At 36.8% G+C, this 11,865-nt stretch overlaps 1 protein-coding gene across 1 annotated transcript; it reads left to right on the forward strand.

Moving 5' to 3' along the window:
* The first annotated feature begins 2,187 nt into the window (after positions 1–2,187).
* tspan34b (tetraspanin 34b) lies at positions 2,188–10,606 on the forward strand. Its single transcript, XM_015022069.1, has 8 exons — positions 2,188–2,427; positions 5,104–5,178; positions 6,732–6,947; positions 8,837–8,911; positions 8,993–9,100; positions 9,189–9,320; positions 9,423–9,515; positions 10,140–10,606. Exons 2-8 carry the CDS (start codon positions 5,122–5,124, stop codon positions 10,197–10,199), a joined length of 741 nt encoding a protein of 246 aa, XP_014877555.1. The 5' UTR covers positions 2,188–2,427; positions 5,104–5,121; the 3' UTR covers positions 10,200–10,606.
* Positions 10,607–11,865: the final 1,259 nt, after the last annotated feature.

Consider the following 11,865-nt stretch of genomic DNA (forward strand, 5'->3'; position numbering starts at 1 on the left):
TCTCTCTCTCTCTCTCTCTCTGTCACTATTTTGGCATTTTGCAAATTGAAATTCTGATGAAAACGGAAACCGTTCAGTTTGATTTAAAATTAGACCGTAAGCAAAACCCCCCCAAAAAAGATAGGTCCATTTTTACAGTGTGTAAAAATATTTGACTTCAACTGGATGAACAACTGTTTCCTGTTAAAGGTGTTACTTCCTTAAATACAAGTGTAAGACCTGTATGCTTTGTACTTAATTGATACGAAACACACACAGCAGGAATGGATATACTGCATCAATGTACAAAAAAAAAAAAAAAAGGAAAAACATCGTCTTCCACTTAATTTCACTGCTGGAAGCCGTGCGTCTGAATGGGCATAAATCTGTAATAAAAGAACAGAGTGCTTTTCATGGTGTGGGTAATACATCAGAATTTTTTCCTGCCCTGAGGTACTACTAAACCTCAAAAACATCAAGGCAAACAGTTTCTTTCTTCCTTTCCCATCACCGTGGAAAGACAAACCCATCCCAGCTCGTGTTGTTTGCTCATTTAACCTGTTTGACCACTTTCCTCCGTTCGGTTTTGGATATATAGAACGATGATGTTGTATTTGTTGCAGCACATGATGTTGAAGTCAAAGTATCATATAGTTGTCTTTGTTTATGTAGCAATTTTAATGCACTTTTCAGGACGAGTAAGTTTCAATTTTTATCCATGTGGCGTGGAACTCAATTCAAATTTCATTCAAATCAATCCGATTGGGATAGAAAAAAATCAAAAGCAGGGGAAAAATCAATACCAGTGCTACGGTTCAAATCAAATTATATTCCATCTGAATATAATCAAATTATTTAAAGTTGGTAGGAAGTTGTTTAAGGAAGCCGAGCTGATTGCATTAAGCCATTGTTTTCACTGTGATCTCATATGCTGAATAAGAATTTGATCGAAGATGAAAGCAGGCATTTGTCATATCAATTATCATTTATCAAGATACATTTATTGTTGTGATAAGACTTCTCATGAATCATTGACATGACAAATTCCAATTGATGATTTAAAAAAAAAACTGTTGTCAGGATTGTTAGCTTTACTATTTTCTCCACCATTTGTTCAATGAGAATATCATATCAAATACCAATAAATTTGAAAATATGTGATACAAATCACACTTCTTCAACTGACTGGTGTCCTAAAGAAGAGCATTACATATGGGAATGTTTTTCCAAGAGCCGTATTTGTGTTTGTGTGGCTGTTATCGCTGTGTCATGAAGTCACGGATATACCTAAAGTTACCTGAAAAAAGAAGCAATAAATAGTTCTTATCATAACTTTTGGCATCATCACAATAGTACCACAAAAAATTGTGAAAAATATTTAAGCCCACTTCACCTAACATTAATAGAACTTAACTTATTTTCCAGAAGAAGAAACTTCTGGCAGAACCAGGACAGACGTCTAGGGATTGGAGGGGAAACGCATAAAGGCTACACTGAACCAGGGGTACTTTTTATGAAAGAGAAGAACAAGGAGAGCACAAAGATAACGGCAGCAGCCAATCCCCTGGGAGGTTCATCCCAGAGGCGCCAGACCAGGGGAACTTACTATGGGAAAGAAAATACCTCTTCCCTTCCCATTCCCAACCAATTCAACCACAGTAATAGCAGATGATTTTGCTATTTTTGAGAGAGCTGAACAAAAAAAGATAAAAAGAGACAGAGGACAGTGGGTACATTCACTAGTAATAAAAAAAACCACAGACAACTTGCTATCCAATACTCCATCACGACACCATTACTTCAACAACTGTTCGAACACGAACACTCCTCTTTTCTCTTCTTTTCTCTTCTTTTCTTTTCTTTTCTTTTCTTTTCTTTTCTTTTCGTTGAGCGTTTAAAATCGACAGGTCTGGTCTAATAGACAACATGTCTAATATTTCCCGAAACTTCTGTCTGAAACTAAAGCTGTGTTTCATGGAGCCCACTGGCAAGCAGACAGATATGTTTGCATGCCCTTTGGTCATTTGCATGCCTGCTATAGGTAAGGCTGTGTGGCGGTGCACAGGTGAGTTTTCCCTTCCTCCTTCTTTCCCTCCCTCTCTGTGGATTTAAAAGGATCCAGCTCCATGGTGATGTGTTATTACTCAGCTGCTTTGGTCACACCCATTCCACCCACCACCCTCCCCTTCCTAGTAGCTTTAACCTCAAAATAACATGATACTGCTTAGAAAGTACTCCAGAGGCTCTTTTGTGCGCAACAGAGTGACAAAGGCAGAGGGAAACTAAGGAGACAGTGAACATATTCTGGGTCATTTATTGAAGACAGAGCGATCTTGTGTTCCTGTGACCTCACTGTGTTCTCCCACAGCAACAGCCAACCAGCCTCAGTAGTGAAGGTAGAGACTGAAGCAAACCACAGAGCTTCTCACCGGACGTCTACTGCAGCAGGTGAGTCTCTCAGCGACCCGAACTTTGCGACTTTAGGCTTGTGGAAGGAAGGGGTTCATGCGGTTGGTGTTTTTACAGTCTTGGTATCTGAAGCGGCATGGTGAGGGATCCATCCAACAATGACCCTTTGTCTCCAGGAACCTGCCTGCCTCTGAATGAAGCCCTTTGAGATTTATTCATCTTTTTTTTATGGAAGTCGGAGACAGTTGGGTTTTCCTGATGCAAGACGAGCAATCGCAAACTGTGCTTTACTCTTGGTACATTGTTTAATGGTGTAACAAACACAAGCACCTGAATTTTTGCATCTCTAATCTGTTTTTTTTTTCTACTTGTGGGTCATTTTCCAGACTTTGTTGAAGCGCTGTGAGGGACTTCCGGGAGACTTTAACTTGTTAATACATCACTTAGCTGATTCCTTGGTGTCAGAGTTCAAGTGCTGACCACAGGGAAGCAGGAAAGGTTTCTGAGCAGGAAAAACATTGCTGGAGTTTTGGGGGCTGTCCAGGTAACAGCTGGTTACATTTTGTACACCCCCCGACCGGTGAATGTATGATTAACTCAAGGCTTTCCGCTGAGAGACCAAACAACAAACTCCACATTTTGTAGGAAAGGCACATAAACAACAATGTAAGCGATAAGAGGTCACGGGGTCTTAAAAAGAAGCTTGTTGCTATAGACAATAGGGATCTGCCCTGCCATTGTCTTTGGGAATACAATTTATCTGTTATGTTGCGCCACACAAAGAGCACTGTTCCGCCGTCTTGGAGGTCCAAAGACGTGAAAGCTTTCAGAGGAGGAAATCTTAAAGTGACTCTGGACGAGTAGTTTGTGTGAGATGGAAAGCCAGTGTTTCTATGTATGCTGATGACAAAGTGCTTAGGTGTTTCTGAGTCACCATGAAATATTTTAACACTGAAAAACGTAGATGCATAAGAACTACGCATATGAAGCGTGCCATATTTGTTTTATACTGATGTAATTTTTGGATCAATTTACATCCCCATTTGGTACTCGCTTCCTACTTCTATTTTGTACCTGTAAAATAAATGTTTCATACTCTTGATCAGTAGCCATTATATATGTGTTGGGGTGATTTTTCCTTTCACCTCCTTTTCATTTCATGCTTCAGTTTTGTTTGCTTTGAATCTCAATTTTTGAACAAAAACTTCATCTATTTACATTTGTTTTCTGACAATGTGTCAATTTCTACCCATCAGTGGGACGTTTGGACCCTGCTTGGACCCAACCGATTATTTAAAGATTTTTTTTCAATACAATACCAATAGTCTACTGTGATAAATGTAGTTTTATGTATAAAAATAACATCTTTCAAACGGAAGTCCCTCAGAAAAAGTCAACTGGGCGAAACTGAGTTTTAGCTGAATTGTGTTGTAAGGCAAAGTTCAAACTGAGTTTATTTTCTGACTACTTATTGTTTGATAAAATTACCTAACTACACACAAAAACAAACTGCTGTGCTGTGGTCTAAGTGTATGAGTCAGCTTGGTTACGCTTGGTTATGAAATAAGAGTATGAATTGGCGAAGAGTCAAACTGACCTTTAACCCTTTTCAAACGGACACAATTTAAAAATGCAGAAGTACATAAATATGAGCAAACACACATGCTTCCTGCTCCCATTTTATACCATTACAAGATGGTATAAAATGGCTCATCACCATCAGTGGCCTCCTGGTCGCCATCGGTAGCCTCCTGGTCGCCATCGGTGACCTCCTGGTCGCCATCGGCTTCCTGGTCTGCTGTGGGGCTGTCAGGGAGTTTAATTAAATCCGTTTAATCAAACTCCGTTTCAATCCTGGTGATTCTTATCTCTGTTTGCATCAGTCGAATCCTTTGAATGTTGAGAGATTTTCCACTTCTGATTAAAGAAAATCAGAAATGAGTGACCTCCTGCCTTTAGATCATCATTTATCCATAATCACAACTCTCCCCAACGCCTACTGTGGATTCCTAACAATGGACAACTGGAAAATGATGAATCAATGATTAATATTATCTTTAATCATTGATTCATCAGCTGCTTTTGTAACTGATGATCCAGTACTTTTTTTTATTAATATATTGTAATCAGGTTATTAATAGAAAATCTGGTTGTACAATTATTAGGAAAAGGTTATTTCTAACTTAACTGGCTGATAAAGATCAAAACTTAAATCACTATAAATAGGATGGTGTTGCAAACATTTTCCATCCTACTAACTAAAATATCCCTATAAAATTAAAATATCTTTCTTCTGAAGGATCTTGTAAAAAAATGTGAGAAAAACAGAGAAACATACTTCCTGTATCGTCATCCTTCCTCTCCCACACGTTCAAGGAAGGGTAATAAACGCTATATAAAGGACTAAAGTTCTTTAAATGGTTATGAAGCTCACAAAAAGGTATAAAAAGCAGAGTTACGACATAATTTCCTTATTCCTGCCCTGTTTCTCTGGCCTAACAGCAGAAAGGGCCTCTTCCCAAAGGCTAAAGTGTTCAACAATGTATCACACTTTATCACAAAGTGTTCAACAATGTAGCACAGCGATGAGATGATTCATTATCAAATGCACGTATTCTGTCGTCATGATGACAAGACATATGATGAAAATACAGACAAATCTAAGAATAAAACTTTGACTAATGTCAAAATGTCCTCTTTTTTTTGCCTTTATAGAAATCATCAGCTGGAAAAATGGGGTGTTTTGGATTCCTCAAAGCCATGATGGTTGCTTTTAATGGCATCATCTTCGTAAGTAGCTTCGACTTTTTGTACTAAAACTCAGCTTTTAATTTCACAGGAACATCCGTGTGTGTGCCTGTGTGCGCACGCGTGTGTGTGCGTTTGTTTGTAATTTGTTTGTAACAACTTTTGTAATAACTTGGTAATAACCATTTTCCTGACACATACTACATTGTGGGGACCCACTGCTCCTTGTGGGGACTGAAGCCTGGTCCCTACAAGGGCAAACGCTGTTTTGGGTCAGGGGTTAGATTTAGGACTGAGATGTGAATTGAGTTTTGGTTATGGTTAGGATAACGGTAAGGTTATGCTATAGAAATGAATGGAAGTCAATGGAAAGTCCCCACAAAGATAGTCATGAAAATATATGTGTGTGTGTGTGTGAGACCTCCATGTGGTGTCATATGATGCCACAGTCAAAACTATGTGTTACAAAAAATTCACACAAATATAGAGAAAGGACATATGAATATGACACACATTCATCAATAGCTCCTTGTGAAAGACACCCAGGAGGATTTGAATAGGGCATTACAGTATCTGAATGGGTTATTGAGTTTTAACCAAATATTTAACTTGAGTCAGCCAGATATGGTGTCTGTGGTCCGAATCCTCTCAGGTTTCCAGGAAGTTATAGGAGCACCACGCAGCAAATACTGACATCTGGTGGCCATGATGAAGAATGCATGGATCCCAAATTCTATCCATTAAAACTGTTGTCTAAAACTGGATCTGTAAGGAAAATGATCCAAAGTGGAGAAAAATAGTGATGTGGCAGAAAATTTTAATTTTTAATCAAAATATTATTTCTGTGGAAAAAAGGAATTTATCTATGTCTTAATTTCTCTCTTGACTTTTCTCTTTGTTCATTTAGCAATATGCTTTCAACAAATTAGAATATCATCGAGAATCCCATATATTTTGGGAACTTTATCACAAATTGAAACACATTACAAAGTTTTCAAACACCCATCTGTGTGTAACTACACACTTTTGAAAACTTTTATTCCTCTTAAATCTGATGATTTTCCACTTAGAGCTAATAAAAACATGACATTTTAAATTGGAATATTATACCAGACCAATAAAAAGTATTTTTAATAACCATAGAAGTGGGCTAAATGACAAGTATGTTTAATATCAGACTAAAGGTCGTTATTTTCTAGAGAGACTTTTGATCTGTCACACGAGACTCATCCATACGTATTTTTTGATTTAATTAATTTGACTGTGTATAACTTTGATCTTACAGTTCAACCAGAATGATTTTCAAAGAACTTAAAGAGTTAAATCTAATCTTCTAAGGCTAAAGATGCAGATAAATGGTGCTAAAAATCAGTCAACCTTACAGTTGTGGTGTCATTTCCTTATAATCTCATTGAAAAACTTAAATTCCCCTCATGTTTTTACAGCCAAATGAATTGACACAGTTGGCATTCAGTAGTGTTCCAGTATTCAAATAATTTTGCATTAGTTTTTTTTGTTGTTGTTTGTTTGTTTTGCCCTTGTTCTCCCAGGCGGTCTAAGTTCTCCTCTAAAACCCCGTTTTCTCTCCCGTTCAGCTGGCCGGGGTCGCCATCCTAGGTGTGGGGATCTGGGTGAAGGTAGACAGCGGCTCCATCTTCAGCTTCCTCGGGAAAATCGATAACGTTCCTCAGGAAATCCATCAGGTGCTCAACGTGGGATACCTGCTGATCGCCATCGGTGGCCTGCTAGTCGTCATCGGCTTCCTGGGCTGCTGTGGGGCCATCAGGGAGAGCAAGTGCATGCTGCTGCTGGTAGGTGTTTGTCACATTTCACCATTTCAGAAATGGTGAAATTTCAAAAGTCAAAAGATCAAAAGTCCCACTTGTCAAAAACAAGTTGTCAAATTTTAGGAAATTTGATAAATGTAATGATACAAGTGCAATGAAATAAACTGGTACATCCTCAGAAAGTAATTATTGCAGTAGTACAATTTAAAAAGTGACACGTTTTGTTTGTCTTCTGATATTGGCCAATCAGCTAACAATACCCCGAAGTCCTGCTTCTTAAAATATTTTTATATTACTTTACACAGATGAAAAGTGGAACATTTTTAAAGAAAAGTTATATTATGGTCAACAGTTATGACTAACATAGGTAACGTCACAGCTGTCCAGCAGACAGCCACTGATAGTCTCCACAAGAATAGCTAGACAGAAAAGGTCAGTCCTAATGAAGCTTGATTCTCACACAATACTTTGTCTAACAAAATAATAATGGAAGGTTTAGTGGAAGGAAAAAGTGCAGTCAAAAAGTGTTCAAACCACAAAAATAAACACAGTTTTGCTTAGGAGTGATTATAAAATTCATCAGTAAAGTTTACCTCATGATGCCTCAGATATACTTTGCTGTTCATTTCTGACTCTGATAGTCTAATGAACAATAATTAATAATTATCTTATGCTAAACTGGGAAAAGTTAAACCCTCCATATGTAGAGGGTGAAATGAAATCAAATTACAAACACCTGCTTACCCAGGCCCATCACTGGGACAGGTCAATAGGTCAACCCAGGGCAACACAGACGGACATTGGACACGCAAACACAAACACATTTGTAAGGGCAATTATGAGAGACAAATACATTTTGCATGTATGTTTTTGGAAGCAAAGAGACTTGGATAGACACTCCAAAAAGAAAGTCTCAAGATCAGGATTCAAATGTCTGGCATCAGTGCTAACCGCTTCTCCACCATGCAGCCTTCATGGTGTAATATGCATTTTGTTGGCCTGTTGTTACATAATTAAGTAAATAAACTTCAGAGGAGAGATGTCCTTCACAAGATATTTCCTTGTCTGATTTATTTTATGTGGTGGACAGCTATGTGCAATAGCCACTTGTTTCCAGTAGATGTCGACATAATTACATGCATAAGTTTAAAACTAGTTCTGAAAGGGACACACAAAAATGAAGCGCAAGGAAATAAGGCAAACACATAACATAATAAATTTAATAGATTGAGCTTTAGTTGAGTTGTACAACCAGAGTTGTAATGAATGCAGAAAATTCAGAAAAAGCTAGTCATCAATGCTGTTTAAGTTCTTGAAAGCACCACCAAAATCCATCCTAATGCTAAGCTAAGCTAGTGTCAAGTTCACACAATGGTTACTCACGTCTTACCTTTCTAAAAAGGAATCCTGAGCTCTGTTTGCTTTTTGGAGTTGAATTTTATTCCCATTCAGAAATTAGGACATGAACGCATCCAGAAATTAACATTTCATGTAGAAATCTCTGGGTTTAGCATCTAGCATGGCTACCACCACAAAGACATAGGGGAAGTAGCAGGTACCAAGTACATGCTAGCATATCTAACAATTCAAATCTTATTGACACATCTTCATAATGAGGTCTTCCTCCAGTAGTGTTTAAACACATCAGATAGATGTGATGCTAATAGTGATTAGCATCACAACAATTAGCAAATCCTACAGTATTTTAGACTCGTAATTGGGAGAAACTCAACTTGAATGTTGTCATTAAAATATTTGAGGCAATTACAACCCAGTATCGGCATTTTATTTAAAAAAGTTAATTTATCAACATAGAAATTTCTGCTTCAAGCATGTTTTAATTTATAGGTAGCATATATATTTTTTTAAAAAGCTGCCATCACTTATATCTTTTAATCTGACCTTCTTTCCAGTTTTTCATGATAGTCTTGCTGGTTTTCATCGCTGAGGTTGCGGGAGCGGTGGTCATTCTGGTTTTCAGACCTCAGGTGAGTGACTGAAGGAGTTCAGACAAAATGTCCTTTATAACAAGATAGGAGGTAACATCTAATATTGTACGTTTTTGTTAGGCTGATGCACTGTTTGAAAAGATTGGCACAGCAGCAGTTGCTAACATCAAGAAAGACTTTGGCAGCAGTTCTGACATTACTGGACTGTGGAATACCACCATGGGCACGGTACACGAGACGTCTGAACCTACGATGAGTTCTCCTTCACAGCGTTTCCCCACAGCTCATCTGGTCTGCTCTCTCTCTCCCTCTGCAGTTAAAATGTTGTGGATTTTACAACTACACAGACTTTACGGAATCCCCGTATTATACGGCGCACAACAATTCCTATCCACCACACTGCTGCCCGGACAGCAGCCCATGTAATGGAACTGTGGCAATTGAAAAAGTAGGATTTTTGAGGCTATTAGAAAATGTGACATTTAGTAATTTGGTTACTATTCATTAATATCTGCTGTAAATTAAAACTTCTGTGTTGTATTTTCAAAAGAACACAGATGGGTGCTTCCCAAAGATCAAGATGTTGATTGATAAAAACACAGTGGTGATTGTCGGCGCTGGTCTCGGGATCGCCGCTCTGGAGGTAAGACCCCAACTTCCAAGTTAAAGGGGGAAAAAAACTATATGTAGGCGATAACTTCACTATCATACAACAGAATAGGGCCATGCTAATCAAAAATCAAAAATCAAAAAATAAATTACGAGAATAAAGTCATAGTATTGTAAAATTCTGACAATAAAGATAATATTAAGAGAACAAAGTCATACAAGAATAAATACTAGAATAAAATCGTAATGATATGTAAATAGTCTTAATATTATGAGAATAAAGTTATAATTTTCTAACTTTATTCTCTCAAATTTTTTAAATATTTTTTTGTTAGCGTGGTCCTTGGACAGTGTGTATCTGTTCAGTGTTCATTAAGTAATTTCATTACGTTAGTTATATAATGGCCATACTGAGAAAGAATAACAATAAAATTACGAGAATAAATTCATAATATTACCAGAACAGGGTCGTAATACTGCAACTTTATTCTCGTATTACTTCAGCTTTACTGTCGTACAACTTTATCTGCAAAACCTTATGACTTTACTCTAATAATTTCATGTATTTATTTATTTTTATTTTCTTAGCGTGACCCTAATACTCCGTTGTGTCTCTTCAGCGTTCATGAACTCATATTATTATCTCCGCTCTCCTCAGATCTGTGCCATGATCGTCTCCATGACGCTCTACTGCAGGATAAAATCCACCAGGGCCTAACGAGGAGCAGGAAGTCCTTCCTCTTCCTGCCTCATCGGGGGAAACACCTACTGCAGCGTCAGGTCTTGTGCAATCGAGGACAACTGAATGATATTTTTTTTACTACATCCTGATTTATGAAGTAAATTTAATTTATGGATCTAAAATATTGATTTTCTGAGAAATCATCATGAAATCCCACTTTCCATTGTGTATATATGAAAGAGAGCTAAAGCATTAAACACGTATCCAGCTGTTGGGGAATTACATGATGCAGTTTCTGTAATAATGAAGCAAAAGCTGGTTGTTGTGCTTTAGAGGTGAATGATGTCTGAGAGCTTCCTGTATAATAAATGTAGCCCAGCAATAGTTGTTTATTTGATGTAAATTGATTCGTATTTGCAATAAATCATATATTTACATGTAAAGGGCTCCGATTATTTTGCTGCTGTCAAGTTATTGAAAGGAAAATATCACATCAGAGCTGATTAAATCTAAAGGTCTTGAAAGCAAAAAAAAAAAAAAATCTAAATAAATCACAATCAGCCTGTGCGTTGTCCTTGAAAGATCAGTAAATTTCAAATCCTAGACAAAAAATAAAGAGTTTTAGAGTAAAACTTCCATAATACAGGAAGGAAGTGCTATATATGGACGATGATGTCACATAATGTAACAGTTGTTATTGTCTGTTGTGAACAGAAAACAAATCTATGTTTTGGGAAGCTGAATGTCTAGTACATTGAAAAGGTGTGAGAGCATTTATTGGATTGAGTGAGCACTCTTGATTTCCCCAAAGATCTTCTATGCAGGAGACGTGAGTGAGAGCCATGGCAGCAGAAAGGTGAAGAGGTCAGATTTATCAGTTTTTTTTTTTGTCTTTTTCTTTAAACTTTACTCTTTCACCATCATGGGACAAACCGGGTGATCTCACTTTACTTTTGACAATACTGTAATTTAATGCACAGCTAAAATAAAAAAAATAAAAAAAAATATATTAATTATTGTTTACATCCCCAGTTGACATCTAGATGAATGTTTTTGAGGAAAAGAAATATTAAAGATGAGTATGAAATAGGAGTGAAAATTATGTTTAACGAATGAAAAGATGTGCATGTCTCTCTCTGGTGGTAGATAATTGCACTACAACTAGATATTAAGGGAAACGGAAGCAAAGGAAATTTTTTCTCTCTATGTCATATGATGTTGATGGTCAAACAGCAGGGTAGGGTTGTTGTTGATGATGATGATGATGATGATGATGATGATGATGATGATACTTTATTTCAGACAAACATTTCACCGACAAGTGTAAAATAAAACACAATACCTTTCTATGAAGTACATAATCAAACACGCCACTTATTCATATGAGTCTGAAAAGCAGTATGAGGAAGTATAACTTATATAAACATACTCCTTTTCCATTCCTAATTCATTGCATTGTTTTCCAGTTATGACAGAAAAATGAAATAATAACTATACTAATGTTTCCTAAACCAGATGAAATACATACACACACATATATACATACTAATCTGCATATCTACATACATGACACACACCTATTTATATATATATATATATATATATATATATATATATATATATATATATATATATATATATATATATATATATTTTTTTTTTTTTTTTTTTTTTTTTCAACACACCACCAAAAACCCCACCC

This window comes from Poecilia latipinna, unplaced genomic scaffold (genome assembly GCF_001443285.1).
Source record: "Poecilia latipinna isolate Pla-1442-1.1 unplaced genomic scaffold, P_latipinna-1.0 Scaffold2929, whole genome shotgun sequence".
NCBI lineage: Eukaryota > Metazoa > Chordata > Actinopteri > Cyprinodontiformes > Poeciliidae > Poecilia > Poecilia latipinna.